Genomic DNA, 21480 nt, shown 5'->3' with positions numbered 1-21480 from the left:
TGTTTCGTCACGATTGCTGCTGACAAACATGATAGGCTACATTGATTGACGGACCACGTGAAATTGGCAAGCAAGCTAATAACAGACCACATCAATCAAGCTAACTTTCAGGGGATAAACTAGATGACTATATCTAAATGTTGTTTGATTTACGGTGATGACAGTAGCCCGACTGACATCTTTACCAGGACGATGTCAAGCTCTTTCCAAAAGCGTAATCTCCGATAAAGCAAGCTAAATGACACATTGCTTCTGCTAGCGAACTACAAATTGGTAGCCAAAACGGATCTGGCTACCCTCACGCATCTGAAAATACATGATCAATTGATGTTTACTATATAATTGCTATATAACTCTGATGATAGAGTTAAATGTGGAATAATCAGAAATGTGTAGTTCTGACTACGCTCTTCAAGAGGTGATGACATTACAACCAAATAGTTGTAATTAATCTTGAAAACAGCACGTAGTGGTCAATGGATTTAGTGTAGATGGGGATTTCCTTGACCCCCCACCAGGCGCCCCAGCAGCCAAACTGAATGCTATTGTGACGTTTTATTGATAGTGTATATCAGTATGTACGCTGACGAGGTGCTGACTGCTGTACCATGTCTGTGTGTTCATGGCGTGCTCCATGATCACGTGGCGGTAGATGCTCAGCACCCCCTTGCACACCTCCACCTGGTTGTCCAGTAGTTTGGCCACGTCCTGGCACGGCTCCAGCAGAAACACGTTGGCCGAGTTGGTCAGGAACACCTGGGGGGGGGGGGGGTAGAGCAAGGAGATAAAACTACGGTCAGGGGTTGACGAGATACATCTGGACACGCACAACAACAACAAAAATGTTTCAAAAGACAAAACGCGCTCGCACGCACATACCTGCAGGGTGGACTGGATGCCAGCCTTGATGTCTCTGTTCTGTTCCTCAGTGAGACAGCCCCGGCTGATGGCACTGCTGAAGGAGTATGTTCTGCCCCAACTGGACGAGCGCTTGTGACCATGACTCTCCAACACCTGCAGGAGGACACGACCGTCCAGTCAGCGTGGCGAGTACGAAATTGAGTGTTCAGAGTTAATTTTAGTCTGCGCATCCACTAACTTGTGCTGTGTGTGTGTGTGTGTGTGTGTGTGTGTGTGTGTAATAATAATTAGGTTAGTGTTTATATTTGTGTTTTATACACGTGTGAAATGGAAATGTGTTTTTTGTATATCCCAATGTGCAGAAGGTGTTTTTTGTATATCCCAATGTGCAGAAGGTGTTTTTTGTATATCCCAATGTGCAGAAGGTGTTTTTTGTATATCCCAATGTGCAGAAGGTGTTTTTTGTATATCCCAATGTGCAGAAGGTGTTTTTTGTATATCCCAATGTGCAGAAGGTGTTTTTTGTATATCCCAATGTGCAGAAGGTGTTTTTTGTATATCCCAATGTGCAGAAGGTGTTTTTTGTATATCCCAATGTGCAGAAGGTGTTTTTTGTATATCCCAATGTGCAGAAGGTGTTTTTTGTATATCCCAATGTGCAGAAGGTGTTTTTTGTATATCCCAATGTGCAGAAGGTGTTTTTTGTATATCCCAATGTGCAGAAGGTGTTTTTTGTATATCCCAATGTGCAGGAAGGTGTTTTTTGTATATCCCAATGTGCAGGAAGGTGTTTTTTGTATATCCCAATGTGCAGGAAGGTCTTTTTTGTATATCCCAATGTGCAGGAAGGTCTTTTTTGTATATCCCAATGTGCAGAAATGTGTTTTTTTCCAAACACTTTTGGAGAGTGGGGTCACAGCCAGGGTCAGCCATTATCAATGGCGACCCTTGGACCAATTAGGGATAAGTGCCTTGCTCAAGGGAACATTGTTCACCTTGTCGGCTCGTGGATTCGAACTAGCGACCTTTACGGTAAATGGCCCAACGCTCTAACCTCTAGGCTACCTTCCGCCCTGTGTGTGTGTGTGTATCACTGCCATTACCTGTGTGTGTGTGCTATCGGTCTCAGTGATGAGTAGCTGCTCTGGGTTCTCCTCCACCTCGGCCTGTCTGCTCTTGTCCGGCTCCGTCATGAAGCCTGGCTTCTCCTGCAGGATCCACTTCCTGTACACCTTGATCACCTTCCGGGTCGCTGACGCCTCACAGGAGGGCAACAGGAAGGCCTGGAGATACAGACAGACATTACACAGTATAATGCAAGAGAAAATAGGATAATGGCCGTTGGATAATGAATAAATGTATTTTCAGGATGCTAAATGGCACGAAGCAGATGTGGTGGCTAAGGACATTTAACTTGAATTACTGAATTTGCTCCAGCTAAGAGGGTTGCTTTGATGTAGCGATAGTGTCTTTGCACTAGAGGGCAGCACACAACAGATAAGATGGTTTCCTACTCAGCATCATGTTCCAAAGCTAGTGGGGTACCAAAGGAAATCAGCTTCACAACTAAAACTGCTCCTGCTGAGGAAAAGCCTAGTTTATACCATCATTGAGTCACTTGGAAACACTTTGTGATCATCTCGCTGTGGGCTGTACCTGATGAAAGACCTCGTTGACGAAGTTGATGTTGTCCCGTGTGGAGAGCAGGATGGCGTGCACCATGTCGTAGACGCTGCGGTGCTCCTCGTCGATGCTGCACAGGCTGGAGTCGCTGGGGCGCCGGTCAGACAGCGTGCTACTGTTAGAGTGGCTCTTCTCTGGCTCTGTGGGGCCGTTGGGCTCCCCCTCCCCACCACGGTCTTTATCCTTCTCCTGACTGCTACTGCCTGCAGTGACAGTCTGAAAACACACACACACACACACACACACACACACACACACACACACACACACACACACACACACACACACACACACACACACACACACACACACACAGCACAGGCAGCGGGTTGGACAGGGTACCAGTGAGAGGGTTCAGGGCTGGGTTCCAGTATAAATGATAAAGATCAAGACAAACACAGCATTAACTGTTGGTTGAATAAAATTATTCCAAATCAACATTAAAAATAAACCTCGCCTTGGAATTGACCATTCAATCCTTCCTGCATTAAAGGGATACTTTATCTACTTCCCTAGAGTCAGATGAACTTGCGGATACCATTTGTATGTCTCTGCGTCCAGTATGAAGGAAGTGAGAGGTAGTTTTGCGAGCCAATGCTAACATGCGGTAGCGCAGTGACTGAAAGTCTATTGGTATTTACTAGCGTGTTTGACATCAGACCTACCTGGATGAGTTTGGGGATGACCTCGTTAGTCCCGTTCTTCGTGCTGGGGGTGGCGGTGCTGACGTACTTCTTCTCCAGGAAGAAGGTGACCAGCCAGGTGATAAAGGCCACACGGGGAGCCAGGTACTGGTCTCTCGTACAGAACATGCTCTCGTTGTTACGGGTCACCGGGACATACAGAGGCTTTGGTCTGTGGTGGGGGAGGTCTGGGGGAGGTAGGGAGAGGGAAGGGTCAGAGACACAGAGAGGAAAACGAGGGTGATATATACGGAAGGTGAAAGAGACAGTGGGAGTTAGAGAAAGATAAGGAAATTACACTAGATCCAAATACGCTGCTTTTTTTGCTGTTACTGGCCATTATATGAAAATATTTAATTCAGCCCACAAAGTAACTGACCTGAACAACCCTGATAATTACAGTGAACCACAGCGTCGTGGACCAGGTTAATGTTTCAAAGGATTTTAATTTCTATAATTCATGAAACCTCATTTAAACATGGGTTGAATACCTTTGAATTGACTGGCAATTAGCTAAAAATAGACATTCCCTCTCAGACAGAGAGTAGATCATTAGAACAGGGGAAATGGAGGAAAACATCAAGTTCATGACAAGATGTCTAAATTGCCTGGGCCTCAGGAATCTGTGTGCATCGACTGTAGTAATTAGCTTTTGGGTCAAGTTTTTGACTTGGCAAAGGCCTGTTGCTGCAATTATAAATTAGAACTTCTGACTTGCCTGGTTTAATAGAGGAGCATGATATTACACTTCCCCTCCAAAGAAAAAAACATTTATCCAAAGCTGCTTCTCAGGAGAGTAGCTAATACCCAATTTGCATGCCACTTTAATATTTTTTTTTTTTTTAAAGCTACCAGGAGTGTGTTAAAGAGTCAAGCTGCACATTCAGAATCTCAAATGGAGTAAGCCCTTGAGTTTTTGCAAATTGACCCACGGTGACATAACGGTGTAAGAAAAAAAGGCTGCTCATAGCAAAGGGAATACAACCCCACATGCACGGACTCACCCACACCCACACCCCTACCTAAAAGCGGCTTGTAAAGGTTGGTGAGCTTGGTGAAGGAGGGGAAGAGGTGAGGAAGGTAGTACTTCTTGAACAGACTGAAGAGAAACCTGAAGCCGGTGTCCTGGTTGTCTTTGTTCTTCCACTCTGAACTGGACGCCTTTCAGACACAAAGAGGCAGACTGAGTCACAACACAGCCAGACAATAGGCCCCATACAAGCTTGGTACTGGATCCATCACATTGTTTTTACAGGAAAGAATGGCCTCATTTCATTAGATTATGCATTTTAAAAGTATTTGACCGAGGCCACAGAGTGATCCAGTCTTGTCGAGGAAGGACAATATTGTAGCAGGAGCCTCACCTGGACAACCATAAACTTGAGCAGGGTTTGGAGGATGTAGCAGGTCTGGTCGTCTGCCAGCTTCTCCCCTGGCACAGCTGGCACCAGCGGGGTAATCTCCTCAGGCACCACCTTGGCTGTTGAGCCAGAGAGAGAAACAGAGCGAGAGAGTGAATGAGGAGTGAGGACGGCCTTCATCTCACTCCAGCAGCCCATTTCATGAAATAATCAGTGTAGTTCCCCAGGACCCAGACAATCACAGTCAGCTGCCCCAGCTCAAATTGCACAACTTCCAGACGGCACTGAAACAGGTCTGAACAACAAACTGAGACACATTCAACTGTAAGGACAAGGGGACCAGAAGACGGAGCAGGGGGAGCCTTGGGGTGTGCTGAGCGTGTGTGTTTGGTTTTACTATCCTTGTGGGGACAAAAAGTCCAGGATATTAAAACAAGGAAAATTCAGAACAACTGGGGACATTTTGCCTGTCCCCTCAAGGAAAAAGGCTATTTTAGGCTTAGGTGTTAGGGTTATGGGTTACGGAAAATAGGATTTTGAATGGAAATGAAATCGCTTGGTCCCGACAACGATAGTAAAACACGATGAGGGGTCTCACCATCGGGCGGGTTGGAGAAAGGGTTGTAGATGATGGTATCCAGGGTGCAGGGTCCTCTGGTGGAGGGCACGGCAGGGAAGCCTGGCACCAGGCAGGCGAAGATGAGGAACTGCTCCTCTGCACAGTTATTCTGCAGGGCCTGCAGCCACAGCAGGAACAGACGAATTCCCTCACATCTGATCTGCATGCAGGAGGACAGGGGACAGGTTACTGTACACGGAACAGGGTCAGACTGCTCCGTCTCCTTCAGTCACGTGGGAGTAACATGTGCAAGTTTGTGTTAGAAAACGCAAAACAAGTCTCACCTTGAACGAATTTCCAGTGTGCAAAAGCTTTTTCAGAATAGAACCTGCAACGGAAAGCGAGAAAGCATGAAGAACAGAGGACAACCCTGACACCAACAAAAGAGATGTGCCTTCCACCTCATGTGTACTAGAGATATAACACACAGTTACACTTAACACAGAGAGACAAGCACGTCGGTCTGTTCCATCAGTAAATATTGACCTTGGGGGTGGTGATAAACCAGTCAGGGAGGGAAGGCTGCTCATTCTCCTGATGAAAATGAACATCAATTGCCTGGCGTGCAGTTATGAAGCCAATCAGGTCTGCGGTAATCAAATGAGACATTGCTCTGATTGCTAAATGCCTGCTTCTCCACTCATCAGGTTAAATCAATGTGTTGGGAAAAAAATGAAGAATAAATTGCTTCCAATCCCAACTCCTAGGCTCCAAGAGATTGGAAATGAGACATAAAGGAGAGACCGAGATAGATTTTCCACCAGGTGACGGTCTGTAAATGCTTGTTTCTCTAGTGGAGGGGGGCCTAAAAAGACATCACTGGGCCCTGTCTTTCTGCATCTGACTATAAGTTCGACAGCTTATGACGTTCCTTGTCCGTGTTGCTAATGAGTTTTGTCCTCTACCTACTTTGGGCAGCAGGGTCAATGATAGGCAACCGTTGTCTAGGTGAGGTGACTCCTTAAGGATGAGGCTAGGGAAGGAGGGACAGGTTTTAGCTGGTGTTTTGTGGACTAGGGAGCGTGTTTGGGGACTGCCGAGGGAAGATGAGCCTCCATATTTGGAGCAATAAGCCCCAGGGGTTGATCCGCGGCGACGATCTCTGCCTCGTCGCTTTAGGGAAACGGCTGACAAACAGAAGATTATAATTGAGGTTATCGCTGCTTGCGAGGCTGAAACCGAGCGACGCATAATTCAATTACCAATTTGCATTTCAAATGAAGCTCTCATTTGCATTTTTCATTTACCTCTCCTTCCGCGACTAATTATTTTCTTCTCACACGAACTGTTAAAGCGTGGTTGTGCCAATAATCTATGCTTCCGTGGTTTATTTCGGTGGTTGTAGTAACACAGGAGGGGACAGACCTTTGACTAATGTACCAATGCAGAAGAATGCAAATATTACCACTGTAGGCCTATTCAAGGAGGGTAGAGTGAGTACCAACTTAGAAACAGCTGATTCATTGGTACATACCTATACTGTGGAACTGCCATCGACTGTAGATTCGTTCTGGTAGAAGCTGCAGAATTTTCTGGAGAAGATGGGAAGGAACGTGTAAAACATTAGCACAAATGGCTGAAGTGTCTTTCTCCGAACAGACAAATCAGGACACAGAGACAGAGCAGAGAAACCTGATCACACATGGAGAGAGGACAGCAAAAATGTACTCGATAGGCTTTAAACAACTCACTTTTGCACACCACACACACTAGACAGGGCCATGTTGCTAAGCTGTTCAGCCATACATCCTAAACAGAGCCCACTTAGAAAAGCATAGCAGCCTTGTCAGTCAACCAGTAGTCACTGCTCTCTGTTCCTCCTCCTCCGTGTGTCTCCGGCCTGCTATAGGGGTGGCTCCGGTGACACGGGACAACGCTGGAAATGTTATCACCTCGCCAACCATGGAATTTACAACTCAATTAGAGCGTGTGACCTTTCAGCAGGCCATAATTAATCCTCCACTGAGGGAGGGGTTAACTGGGTCCCTCTGGGGGGGATAAAAAAAGAGACAGGGGGGATGAGAAGAGAGGACACCACTGTGGAATGTGCAGTGTGTGGTGGCTGGTCCGATAATGGCCAGTGGATTGTGGGTAATTGATGAACCACTTGGTAGAGCAACCCTACCCTAGTCCTCACCAGCAGTAGCTATACATGCAAACTGAATTTGCAGTGGGTCTTGAGAAATAGAGACTGAAGGAAGAGTCCACACATGCAGAGCATTGAGAAAGAGCGAGAGAAGCCAGATCCTGGATCAGTGGCCAAGAGGAGAGCAGCCATGCCACATTATGGCTTCCAAAACTCATTTAATGTTTTGAGTACAGCACATCTCGGTTTACCGCTCTGTATTTCTCCCCTCCTCCACCTCTCTCTCTCTCTCTCTCTCGTTGTGCATCTCTCCTCGTGTCTACTCCACTCTCCGTCTAAATCCCTCTCCTTCTCAGTGATAGAAACAGAAATCTGACAGACAGCCATCACTCCTGGTGTCCCTGTGTCCTGGTTGACTCCTCTCTGATCCAGAGCGTGATGATACATGTCCTTCTCTATCGCACCTTTCTATTGATCCCGGCTGGGATTAGACATGCACAGCTCCCAGCACTGATGCTCTCCTTGGAGATGCAGACACATTACTCTAGGTGGTAAAACAGTGGGGGGGTCAGTCTAAGCCTGTGTGGTTTCCAGAGAGGGAGGGTGGTGTGTGTGTGTGTAACACCCACCCTTCGTCCAGGGGAAGGCAGGGAATGCGGAGCAGAAGCGGGGAGACTCCCCGCGGCGGTGGGAACAGCAGCCGCAACAATGGGACTTTACTGGCTGATATGAAGCGCTGTGAGCCTGACAAAGGGGCTGAGCAGAGCGGGCTGACTGAGTTACTCTAATCTGGAGACGTACTCCAGGCATAAAGATGGGGTATTATGGAGGGACGCGTCCAACTCCAACCACATTTACATGATCCGTACTTAGGTTTCCAGCCACAGGGCGTACATGACTCAGAATACACTTCTACCAGAGGTGTCCCACAAGGGCTTTCCAGCGCTCACAGACGGCCTCAGGAGAACTACGAAGACTTTGTTGTCGTCATTGTACCCACTGATTTAAGCTTCACTTTGGTGCACCTGTGGAGTCTCTCATCCTTGTTTTGACGCAACAATGAGAAAAGTTGGTGAATAAGGCAACAGGATTCGGTGGAGTTTCAACTCATGTTAAGAGCGAGCTTACTTTCCAGAAAACACGAGGAAACCTTCTTAAACCAGCTATAAATGAGCCAGAGACATTCGTTTCTATAGGGCAGTCAGTCAGTCGCAGTGGAGTTGGAAGTGAGCGGCATGGCAGGCATGTGACCATCATAGCCCTGAGAGCCACAGCAGGCGAATAGAGCAGGGTCACAGTCCACTGTCATTTATTCAACTATCGCGTGAACCTGCATTGAAAATGTTGGGAGTAACTCAAATGTGTAGGACAGTTAAGTAGATCACTAGGCCTGGATGACATGATATGTGAAAGTAAAATGCCCGGTCATACAGTGAAAGACTAAACATGTTTCCAGGCCAACCCCCACAGTGTAAACAGTGGATTACTCATTTACATGGAAACCAAATCACCAGCCGTTTGTAGAAGTAGATACTGAGCTCAACTGAAGACAGTCTATAGCCTATCAAATAGAAGTAGGCCTAATATGGTTCTGATCGGATCGGTTAAGTAGCCTATCAAACGGAGTTCTTGCTTGCGCGACATCTACATTTGGTCGTAACAAGCTTATCAGACATGCAATGTAGCACACCTATAACCAAAAGGGCATTCGTGAAATGTCTTCATACTACTCTCTGACCAGTAGGTGACAGCAACAATACACTGTAGATCTTCCTCAAGCTAATGACTACCAGTCCGATCAGTATTCACATATTCCACTTTTGTCAAAGTCAAAGCAAGCGGAATTCGCTGACCCTTACGTTTCATAGCAGGTCTTAAAAAACAACCTTTTAATGATCAGCTAGGATTTGTTTTTGACAGGGCCGGTGAGTACAAGTTCAACCCACTGCCAGTAAGGCGGACTAGGTAAATAAGGCAAACTAAGGCCTAGACTACTACTCGACAGCAATGCATGAAATGACAAATCTAAACTCTCTAGTGTGGTCAGGTGAAGGCTTACATTTATGCTATTTGGCAGACACTTTCTCCAAAGTCACTTACGGTCGATGCGTGCATTCCTTTTGACATATGGGTGGCCCCGGCGGGAATCGAACCCACGGCCATTGGCTTTGCAAGCGCCAACGCTTGTAAATAAGCATTGATATTTGCAGCAGAAGTCTCCTGCGGAAGATCTGACAATCCTAATCCAAACCGGAGAGGAGGAAAACACAGTGGCTCCATGCTCATTCTCCTGAAGGATGTCGGCTAGTAGAAAACAAGCCAATAAAAAAGCCATTGAGCTCTTCCACCCTTGATGCACACGAAGGGGAAGATGAGGCCATTAACCCAGAGACAGAGGAGAGGTGTTGACGGGCAGCCACGATACAGGTTGACATTATTTTATTCATGACCTACTTGGAACATTCACATTTACATACCCAGCATTTTAATGGTTCGGCTCTGCGGCGAGCAGTTAAACTGACATCAATCACAGCCAATCGTCTGCCCCCGTGAGCGACGGCAGAGACTAGCACAGTAAATCATGAGAGCTGTGTAAATCGAGCGCGTTCCTCTCCTCCATGTCCTCTTTCCTTCATAACATGATTACCGTCCTGTCTCTCTACTACAGCACTGACTGGAGAGTAGGCTGGCCTACTCAGTCGCTGGCTGATATCCAAAAATAGTGGAGAGAAGTAACATCAATTTAGCTCACAGAGCTCTGCTTTCATTTACCCAAAGGCATATTGCCATAGAGGGTGTTGCATCAAATAAGGTATATTAAAAACCCTCTGAGCACCACCCTATTGAAGTGTATTCTGTGTATTCTGGACAGACTGGGGCTTTCCCAGTCTGTAGGTCAGAGCAGCCTTGAGCTCAGAGTGGTGAGTCAGGGACTGGGTGACAGATGGCTGGGCTCAGAGTGGTGAGTCAGGGACTGGGTGACAGATGGCTGGGCTCAGAGTGGTGAGTCAGGGACTGGGTGACAGATGGCTGGGCTCAGAGTGGTGAGTCAGGGACTGGGTGACAGATGGCTTGGCTCAGAGTGGTGAGTCAGGGACTGGGTGACAGATGGCTGGGCTCAGAGTGGTGAGTCAGGGGCTGGGTGACAGATGGCTGGGCTCAGAGTCAGGTCGCAGCCCAGATACTGGGGAAGCAGACACACACACTTCACTCGGAGGTCCCCTGGTTACAGAATCACAGGGCCACAGCCAGTTCCACAACCCCTAACCTGGTCAGAACCACAGAACCACAGCCAGTTCCACAACCCCTAACCTGGTCAGAATCACAGCCAGTTCCACAACCCCTAACCTGGTCAGAACCACAGCTAGTCTCACAACCCCTAACCTGGTCAGAACCACAGCCAGTTCCACAACCCCTAACCTGGTCAGAACCACAGCCAGTTCCACAACCCCTAACCTGGTCAGAACCACAGCCAGTCTCACAACCCCTAACCTGGTCAGAACCACAGCCAGTCTCCACAACCCCTAACCTGGTCAGAACCACAGCCAGTTCCACAACCCCTAACCTGGTCAGAACCACAGCCAGTTCCACAACCCTTAACCTGGTCAGAACCACAGCCAGTCACACAACCCTTAACCTGGTCAGAACCACAGCCAGTCTCACAACCCTTAACCTGGTCAGAACCACAGCCAGTCTCACAACCCCTAACCTGGTCAGAACCACAGCCAGTTCCACAACCCCTAACCTGGTCAGAACCACAGCCAGTTCCACAACCCCTAACCTGGTCAGAACCACAGCCAGTCACACAACCCTTAACCTGGTCAGAACCACAGCCAGTTCCACAACCCCTAACCTGGTCAGAACCACAGCCAGTCACACAACCCTTAACCTGGTCAGAACCACAGCCAGTCTCACAACCCCTAACCTGGTCAGAACCACAGCCAGTCTCACAACCGCTAACCTGGTCAGAACCACAGCCAGTCTCACAACCCCTAACCTGGTCAGAACCACAGCCAGTTCCACAACCCCTAACCTGGTCAGAACCACAGCCAGTCACACAACCCCTAACCTGGTCAGAACCACAGCCAGTCTCACAACCCTTAACCTGGTCAGAACCACAGGGCCACAGCCAGTCTCACAACCCCTAACCTGATCAGAACCACAGCCAGTCTCACAACCCCGAGATCAACAAAACTGTTTTTCTGATTGAAATGCACTGTTTACAGACTTGTGTACTGCACACAAAAATAACTTACTATTTGTGTGTGCCTCTCACAAATTTCCAATGATGTCCTGTCCACTGACCCGTCACCTCTGCCACGAGGGAGGGTAAATAACCATGAGTCAGTGGGTCTGGGAGTCCCGTCTTGTGACAATGACGCCAGAGGTCTAGAGCGATGTTCCATAACTTCCACCTACTTGCTGTAATTAGTGCCGCTCTTCCACAGCGTTTCACAACTGTTCCTCATCCACCTACTCAAATGTGCTACAATTTGTCGGTACAGCAGGAAATAATCTGTAATTAATTGAAAAGTGTGTAGCCTGAAGACTGACTGATGTTCTGTATCTACACTGACTGTACAAAACATTATGAACACCTCTTTCCATGACAGACTGACCAGGTGAAAGCCGTGATCCCTTATTGATCACCTGTTAAATCCACTTAAATCAGTGTAGATGAAGTGGAGGAGACAGGTTTAATAAGGATTTTTAAGCCTTGAGACAAGCCTTGGATTGTGTACGCGTGCCATTCAGAGGGTGAATGGGCAAGACAAAAGATTGAAGTGTCTCTGAACGGGGTATGGTAGTAGTTGCCAGGCGCACCGCTTTGAGTGCGTCAAGAACTGCAACGCTGCTGGGTTTTACAGGCTCAACAGTTTCCCGTGTGTATCAAGAACGGTCCACCACCCAACTTGACAACTGTGGGAAGCATTGGAGTCAACATTGTAAAGTCCATTCACCGACCAATTGAGGCTGTTCTAAGGCCAAAAGGGGGTGCAACTCAATATAAGGAAGGTGCGCGCACACACACACACACACACACACACACACACACAGTGTGGCCTCATCATATGAACTACTGCAAAGACGTTGACTGATTAGCCCACTTGTAGGCTAGGTGCAGATACTGTGCAGTCAGTGTGTACCTATTCTAGCGTGTAGTGTCCGCTACAGTGGCCTAGCGAAAGCCTGCTCCCTCTTGGCAGTGAGGACACAGAGGAAAGTGAGGAAGTGATGGGTAGAGGCAGGCCAGGGCTGGGAGAAAGCAGCCGTTATGCCTACTGCCAATCTGAGTGAAGGCAGGCAAGTGTTTCATGGGAGGCAGCCAGGGTCGATCAAGTTCAACAGAAGTGGTATTCACAGCATGACTTAGCAAACATGCAACGTGCAGTGCAGGCTAGCAGCCCTCTGTCCTCGGCTTTTATGTCACGCTGCGGCATCGCCTCCGACGGTTGCCTTTGAACGTGTGATACCCTGTTAATGTGATGCGTCTGGCTGAGAGGAATCAGTCCGTTTCTGTTGTGCATTAGATCAGTGAGTGAGATCATTCAAGAGAAAACAGGCATTTGACTGTAGCACTAGTAGGTTGCCTAAAACATGGACTGAATAAGGGACGGCACGGGCATCGGTTCGGTATTGTCAGGGGCAGAATTTGATTAGGCTGGTTACTGAACTCGTTAACTGTGTGTGTTAAGAGGCGTGTTGAAGGGCAGACATACAGGTATGCTATGACATTGTGTGTCTGTGGCATGAAGAGCAGTACACAGGCTCTCTGCACCTCATCATACCGTGGTGTAACCACACAACACACACACGCAACACGCGAGTGCAACAGCACAAGCTGTCCCTGACAATGCCACCACACACAGAGAGAGCAGGGAGGTGGCGGGCGACGATGGCAGGGGGTGGGGGTGCTGGTTTGAGGGAAAACAAAAAGACCCATTACCCCTCTAGCAGGCTCTGCTACACAGAGGATGACCCCCCCCCAAGCCACCCTCAGAAAGGGGGCTCACATACCGCACCACGGTGACAGTAAAGTCATCTCCACAGCACAGCCAGGTCAAAACAATAACACGCTGGGGACACGTCAAGCAGGCCCAGAGATGGGGTCTTAGTTTGACGGACGGGGAATGTGTAGCCTAGTTTCTCATCTTTCCTTGGAGAGCTGAGACAACTTGGAGCAGGTAGCTTGCTACTTTCAGTGGGGTATCTGGAGACTTACCCGGATGAATTCACAAAGTGGGTTATTGAAGGCAGAGAGATCCTTTATTCTTGGCCCGTCTGTCAAGCCTCATTAAAAAGTGTGTCACAAAGCGTGGCGGAGTGACTAATGGCTTTATCCTTGCAGCCATCCAGTCACACACCCACCTCTGTGCTGTCTGAGGATGACTTTATGGTTGATTGACGAGCCTAACTAAAACGGCTGATACAGACTTGCTACAGTACTAGGGGCATTGCGGTTCACGGCACAAGACGTCGGCAATTTGAATCTGATCCAAAAGCAAGAGTACAAAGACACAGCACCGAAGGGCCCGACAACAGGCACATGCCCTCCCTTGAGAACAGAAGGAAATAAACCTGTGCACACCTTCAAAAACCTTCTTCTAGGAACTTATTCCAGGCCTTTTCTACTGTACAATCTATCCCCTTTACACTGTACAAGTGAATGCTTTCTTTGGTGGCTGAACACAAAACGACACTCATTAGTGGCAGGTGTACGCTCTCGCAGAAAGACCTGGTATATCAAGTCCGTACTGTTATAAACAGCCACGTCCGATCCAACATGTCTAATCTAGCAGCTCAGAGACAAGGGAACACAGTGTGTCAGTTGAGGATCAAAGCTGTTCGTATCGGTCCTGTACACACCACTCAGAGCTTATCTTCTCGGCACACTGTAAAAGCACACGGGGCTAAAGGGGAACACACTTGGGTTAAGCTGCTTTCAATATTAGTTCTTTTTCAAAGGATAACCTAGAAATATATTTTAAAAAAGGCATGTGGTGCGGAGGCTGTGCTTTGGCTGTGCTTTGGCAAAGTGGGTGGGGTTATATCCTACCAGTTTGGCCCTGTCCGGGGGTTTCATCGGATGGGGCCACAGTGTCTCCTGAGCCCTCCTGTCTCAGCCTCCAGTATTTATGCTGCAGTAGTTTATGTGTCGGGGGGGCTAGGGTCAGTCTGTCACATCTGGAGTATTTCTCGTCTTTTCCGGTGTCCTGTGTGAATTTAAATATGCTCTCTCTAATTCTCTCTTTCTCTTTCTTTCTTTCTTTCTTTCTCTCTCTCTCGGAGGACCTGAGCCCTAGGACCATGCCTCAGGACTACCTGGCTTGATGACTCCTTGCTGTCCCCGGTTCCAACTGTTCTGCCTGCAGCTATGGAACCCTGACCTGTTCACCGGACGTGCTACCTGTCCCAGACCTGCTGTCCCAGACCTGCTGGAACCCTGACCTGTTCACCGGACGTGCTACCTGTCCCAGACCTGCTGTTTTCAACTCTCTAGAGACAGCAGGAGCGGTAGAGATACTCTCAAAGATCGGCTATGAAAAGTCAACTGACATTTACTCTTGAAGTGCTGACTTGTTGCACCCTCGACAACTACTATGATTATTATTATTTGACAATGCTGGTCATTTATGAACATTTGAACATCTAGGCCATGTGCTGTTATAATCTCCACCCGGCACAGCCAGAAGAGGACTGGCCACCCCTCATAGCCTGGTTCCTCTCTAGGTTTCTTCCTAGGTTTTGGCCTTTCTAGGGAGTTTTTCCTAGCCACCGTGCTTCTACACCTGCATTGCTTGCTGTTTGGGGTTTTAGGCTGGGTTTCTGTACAGCACTTTGAGATATCAGCTGATGTAAGAAGGGCTATATAAATACATTTGATTTGATGTGGAATCCGAGGCCATATGACTGGGCGCGTGTGGAGGGAGATAGACTTCTCGTGCTGTGGAGGGAGACAGAAAGCCAGACTGAAGCCTAGCTTCATGCCACATGAACACACAGAGAGCACTTCCTGTCAATACCGGGTTGGATGTCAGCTTGACTGGAGTCCAGGTTTCAAAATGTACGGAGAGAGAAGTTCAGTCAGGTGAAAGTCCGGTATCACAAATACAGTTTGAACTCCGTCCGTGAAGTTCTCACTCAACGGTCAATACAGGAGAAAGACTGTAAGCAGCTGACTGTCAGTAACACAGGATATCACGTACACCTGCAATACCAGCATGCCAATAAAGCACAATATATATATAGCATGTTCTGCACCTCACACCAGTAAGTTTGCGAATAACAAGCCAAATGCAGTCCACATATGGTGATAGATTTGATGTAAAATGAGAATACGTTGAAGATGCCTGGGTAGCTCTCTGACAGAGTAGAGAAGGGACAGGCAACTTTGATTGGAGTGGGGGCCACAAAAAATCTGAACTCATCATGAGGGGCCACAGTGGCTGCCAGTTTCCCGTCCCTGGAGTAGAGTATATGGCCTGCTGACACCGTTTAGCCTCGATCTCACACTGAGAGACCAGTGGGCCCATGTCCAGACCTCAGCCCTGGTCTCCTCTTCCTCTGTCCTGCTAGAATGACCACTGTCGACACAGTGAGAAGAACACTCCCCTCACACAGACTCCATTTCCACTGAAAGGACCTGGACATATGCTCTCTTCTAGCTTCTCTTCGCCTCTCCTCCAGAGACTGCCAGCCAGCCCGGCCCTGCCAGGACCAAATGTTAGTGGAGAGCTGCCTGTTTGCATTGGAAACTGGAGTTGCTGTTTGAGTCAGGTGGGAAAACAAGGTGGGGGACTTTAACCTCCAGGAGAAGCACCAGACTGGAGAATGACATCAGTCAAGCTGTTTATAAACCATGTAGCCCACACAACACTCATCTCTACTGAACAAAAACCCTGCGAATGAATACAGTACACAGCAAGGTTTCTGCCATCTGTGTGTACTGCCTTCAACACTGGTGAAAAAACATCAAGCTGGGTCTATTTATTTCTTAACAACCCCCTTTCCTTTTCTATTTGATGTGAATTCAGGAAGTAGGCAGGCAGGTCGAATTAGCGCCAAGGAAACGGTGTTGGCCCCTCCCTTCAGCTGAATGCAGAGCTGAGTAAACGGGTTGAAATGCCATAACCCCAGAGACAGATCTGATCCATGTCTATGGCTGGAACTGTCACTAGACATCAGGGAATCATCACCATGATTCAGAACAGAAAGGTACAGACTTACTTCAAAAATAAAGAGGATAGAGTCCAGCTCCTCCCTCTGAGATTTGTTCCCTGAAAGAGAGAAGAGAGTCAGTTTCATCCATAAAAGACAGTTCAACATTGGGGAAACGTGTACTTCCTTTCACTTCAGTGGTTTCCAAACTTCCTTCTGTAGTCCAGCATCTGCTTATCATCCAGATCACTTGTGTAAGTCCTAATTGATCACAACACTGGGGATGCGAGTTCTCTCTTACAATGAAGTGAGACATATTGACTTGGATGAGAACTGGCAGACCCTGCAGCTCTCTAGGGCCAGAATGAACGTGGCTAACGTACTTCATCATTCCAAAGCCCTGACAGTCATGTGACTTTCATGAGTCTGTCTGTCTGTCTGTCTGTCTGTCTGTGGTATATATAAAAGATCTTTACGAGTTATGAGCACTACAACGAGGCAGCTGCCGGTATACCGGAGGTCACTTCCTCCCAAGGTCATGATCAAAATAGAGCTAGGGTCTGAAGCTGTGAGGAGGACAACATGGAGGGCCCTCTCAACCATGTCATCAGAACAGTGCTTTAAAAGAGTAGTGAGGATGGGGAAAGTGGAGTGGGTTAATTATTGAAGGCCCTACGACGGAGCATGCATTAAACATGGAGGTAGTCACCCAGGGCTCAGAGTAAGTGCTGGAAGGGGACTTGGGGAGAGGACCCATAGAGGGGTGTGTGTTACAGGGCCCATTCATCAACAAACAGACTGACAGCAGGGGGGGTAGAGAAGGCCCTGTCCAGAAACAACCCCTGGCTGTGCTGTACCCACTAAGCACTTAGATCGGAGTGTAGTGTACCTCCACCTTGGGTTAGATAACGGGCCAGATCAAGCTCTTCTCTGTTCTCCTCCCTCCATCTAAACGGGTTTACCTAGAGTACATGTCTCTGAGAATCCTGCACTAAACTCAAGGAGTAATGTCAGTGTGGAGTGTGTTCTGAGAAGGAGAGGGTTCTGGGAAATGTACGCTTGCCATGATGCACTTTCTAGGTTATTATTAGCTCCCAGCAATACTAATCCAGGGGTTCCCAAAGTGAAGTACTGCAGAGGTCTGCAGCCAGATCTGAAAATATTATTATTATGCATTTAGATGTTTGTTATGAATATTGCTAGCAACAAACACATTTTGGACAAGAGATCGATGGAAAAAGTTTGTAGGGTACAATACAATGTAATATTATTCATCCACAATTTACGTTCTTAAACGCTTTGATGCACAACATGGGCCTGGGAGGCTCATAGGGATATTGGTATCCACAGCACTCAATCATGGATCAATTTCGTCAACTCCATTCTTCCTGTATTCGCCAAAAATGTTGTTCTCTGCACCAAGGCAACACATGTAGAATTGCGGGAAATTAGATTGGAAATGTTCTCCCTGATGCCAAGAGGGGGCCTTTAAAATGTTCTTTCCCAGGACCCGAGACTTGATTAGTCCGGCCAGGCACGGCAGAAGTCAAGGTAAAAACTGCTTATATGCTATTTTTAATGCACTCTAAAGTAGGAGTTATGTTGTGATATTATGAGGAGGTCCCTGATGAATTTGCTATCACAGAAGGGGTCCCAGACGCAAGAAAGTTTGGGAACCCTTGTACTAATACACGCTTTCTACTCTGGAACAGATATATTTCAGTGACAGAAGATATACAGTTGAAGTCGGAAGTTTACATACACCTTAGCCAAAAACATTTAAACTCAGTTTTTCACAATTCCTGACATTTAATCCTAGTAAAAATTCCCCGTCTTAGGTCAGTTAGGATCACCACTTTATTTTAAGAATGTGAAATGTCAGAATAATAGTAGAGAGAATAATTTATTTCAGCTTTTATTTCTTTCATCACATTCCCAGTGGGTCAGAAGTTTACACACTCAATTAGTATTTGGTAGCATTGCCTTTAAATTGTTTAACTTGGGTCAAACGTTTTGGGTAGCCTTCCACAAGCTTCCCACAATAAGTTGGGTGAATTTTGGCCCGTTCCTCCTGACAGAGCTGGAGTAACTGAGTCAGGTTTGTAGGACTCTTTGCTCGCACACGCTTTTTCAGTTCTGCCCACAAATGTCCTATAGGATTGAGGTCAAGGTTTGTGATGGCCACTCCAATACCTTGACTTTGGTGTCCTTAAACCATTTTGCCACAACATTGGAAGTATGCTAGGTGTCATTGTCCATTTGGAAGACCCATTTGCGACCAAGCTTTAACTTCTTGACTGATGTCTTGAGATGTTGCTTCAATATATCCACATAATTTTCCTACCTCATGATGTCATCTATTTTGTAAAGCGCACCAGTCCCTCCTGCAGCAAAGAGGATAACCACCTACTTGCCAAAACTATAGTTTGTTTACAATACATTTGTGGAGTGGATGAAAAACACATTTTAATGACTCCGACCTAAGTGTATGTAAACTTCCGACTTCAACTGTATGAAACAAACCCTAAAATAATGACATTCCTATAGTTCCCCAGAATCCCCACTGTGGGCTGAGGCGGCGTTAAATTACATTTGTACATGTAGTACATAAGCTCTACATGATCAAAATCAGACATGCTTTTGAGTTATGTACCCAGTAGGTCCCTCAGATCCTCTGGAACTGGCCTTTTAACTATCCCAAAGTCTAGGACCAAGAGGCATGGAGAGACAGCCTTTAGTTACTATGCTCCCAGCCACTGGAACAGCCTGCAGAGAACCTGGGGGAGGCCGAAACTGTGGACATATTTAAAAGAGATCTTAAAACACATCTTTTTAGCTTTGCTTTTTTTAGTCTCTCAGTTTTTATTGTGATTCTTTAGATTTTTAATCCTCTTATGTTTGTTGTGTAGTAAATATATAAATATATTTTTTAATTTAAGTAGCTTTTGCTGTGAAGGGCATTGTGTTGCATTCATGTCTGAAATGTACTATATAAATCAAGCTTGATTTGATTTAGGGCTTTGTGCCTCGTCTTGCTAGTTGTCTTTTTCACCTCTGAATGGTCCCAAAAATCACTCAAATCATTAACCTGCTGCAATGTAATACCAGATCTGAATTTATGTTAATCTAATTGGCTTTGAACAGCTAAGGGAAGTCGTTGGAATGAAAACTACAACCCCCCTGCAGAATTGAACACACCGGCTCTGAACGAGCTGAAAACGTTATTACACAACTAGTTTTATTTTACCGTTATTTTACCAGGTAAGTTGACTGAGAACACATTCTCATTTACAGCAACGACCTGGGGAATAGTGACAGGGGAGAGGAGGGGGATGAATGAGCCAATTGTAAGCTGGGGATGATTAGGTGGCCGTGATGGTATGAGGGCCAGATTGGGAATAGTTTACCCAGCTAGTTATACGCTCTGCTACTGGGGTAGTTTACCCAGCTAGTTATACGCTCTGCTACTGGGGTAGTTTACCCAGCTAGTTATACGCTCTGCTACTGGGGTAGTTTACCCAGCTAGTTATACGCTCTGCTACTGGGGTAGTTTACCCAGCTAGTTATACGCTCTGCTACTGGGGTAGTTTACCCAGCTAGTTATACGCTCTGCTACTGGGGTAGTTTACCCAGCTAGTTATACGCTCTGCAACTGGGGTAGATACTGGGGTAGTTTACCCAGCTAGTTATACGCTCTGCTACTGGGGTAGTTTATCCAGCTAGTTATACGCTCTACTACCGGGGTAGATACTGGGGTAGTTTACCCAGCTAGTTATACACTCTACTACCGGGGTAGTTTACCCAGCTAGTTATACACTCTACTACCGGGGTAGTTTACCCAGCTAGTTATACACTCTACTACCGGGGTAGTTTACCCAGCTAGTTATACACTCTGCTACTTGGGTAGTTTACCCAGCTAGTTATACACTCTGCTACCGGGGTAGTTTACCCAGCTAGTTATACACTCTGCTACCGGGGTAGTTTACCCAGCTAGTTATACACTCTGCTACCGGGGTAGTTTACCCAGCTAGTTATACACTCTGCTACCGGGGTAGTTTACCCAGCTAGTTATACACCCTGCTACTTGGGTAGTTTACCCAGCTAGTTATACACCCTGCTACTGGGGTAGTTTACCCAGCTAGTTATACACCCTGCTACTGGGGTAGTTTACCCAGCTAGTTATACACTCTGCTACTGGGGTAGTTTACCCAGCTAGTTATAAACTCTACTACTGGGGTAGTTTACCCAGCTAGTTATACACTACTACTGGGGTAGATACTGGGGTAGTAGTCATAGGCCTTTTTTTAAAACAGACACACAGGCACCTTCCTTACCTTTTTGCTTTAAGTTACTTTCCAGTGTAATGAAATTTTCATAGAAGATAAAATAAATCTGCGAACAGTTGCTTTCGAAGAAGGTCTTCAATTCACTCTTCTCAATGATATCTGCAAAAGGAAACAGACAAACACACCGTCAGATCAATGTTCAACTGCCAGACAAACAAAAAGGATTGTTGTTTAGTGAAACTGGCCAAAATGTAAAAATCGCTGCCATTACAGTCTAACAATGAAAAATTCCAGTGAGACAATTATCCGTAATTCTCTCCCATGTCTCAATCAAACATATGTGGTCATACATAAATCAGAAGCTTAAAACATCCTTGGTAATTCAACGGATGTGAGGATTTACATAGCAGCACACCAAGGAGTTTGAGAGGGAAAAGGGCTAATTAGGCTAGCCCACCATGCTATAAAGAAAGCGGTTAACTCAGTGGATGCTGTCTGTTTAAATGGTGCAGATCATTAAAAGGGAGGTATCCACGTGGCTGAGTGGAGAATGGAATCCCCAAGGAGCATCACTGATGAGCAGGGACATACTGAGGTACAGGGGAGGGCAGAGCCATAGAAATGTAACTGAGAGCGTAGGCGTCGCTCTAGGAGGACAGGCCCATTACACATCTGTCAATGGGACTTCACTAGCGCAAGCTGTGTCCAATTCCAGAATCTGGGACAACCTTACTTTAACCTA

The 21480-nt window shown here is 46.8% G+C and overlaps 1 protein-coding gene across 3 annotated transcripts in view; it reads right to left on the bottom strand.

Moving 5' to 3' along the window:
* The window catches only part of ralgapa2 (Ral GTPase activating protein catalytic subunit alpha 2), a 150695-nt gene that overhangs the window by 97553 nt on the left and 31662 nt on the right, over positions 1 to 21480 (bottom strand). For all 3 annotated transcript variants that reach the window (XM_014210400.2, XM_014210399.2, XM_014210401.2), the window contains exons 2-13: positions 20787 to 20897; positions 16522 to 16571; positions 6682 to 6739; positions 5492 to 5535; positions 5187 to 5367; positions 4592 to 4707; positions 4250 to 4388; positions 3210 to 3415; positions 2518 to 2760; positions 1965 to 2144; positions 880 to 1014; positions 608 to 756 (exon numbers count right to left, since the gene is read on the bottom strand). In XM_014210400.2, the coding sequence (XP_014065875.2) occupies positions 608 to 756; positions 880 to 1014; positions 1965 to 2144; positions 2518 to 2760; positions 3210 to 3415; positions 4250 to 4388; positions 4592 to 4707; positions 5187 to 5367; positions 5492 to 5535; positions 6682 to 6739; positions 16522 to 16571; positions 20787 to 20897 (1612 nt within the window). The remainder of the gene's footprint in view (positions 1 to 607; positions 757 to 879; positions 1015 to 1964; positions 2145 to 2517; positions 2761 to 3209; positions 3416 to 4249; positions 4389 to 4591; positions 4708 to 5186; positions 5368 to 5491; positions 5536 to 6681; positions 6740 to 16521; positions 16572 to 20786; positions 20898 to 21480) is intronic.

The sequence above is a fragment of the Salmo salar genome, chromosome ssa09 (genome assembly GCF_905237065.1).
Source record: "Salmo salar chromosome ssa09, Ssal_v3.1, whole genome shotgun sequence".
NCBI lineage: Eukaryota > Metazoa > Chordata > Actinopteri > Salmoniformes > Salmonidae > Salmo > Salmo salar.
The sequence above is the reverse complement of the archived record's forward strand: the minus strand, read 5'-3'. Positions and strand labels throughout refer to the sequence as shown.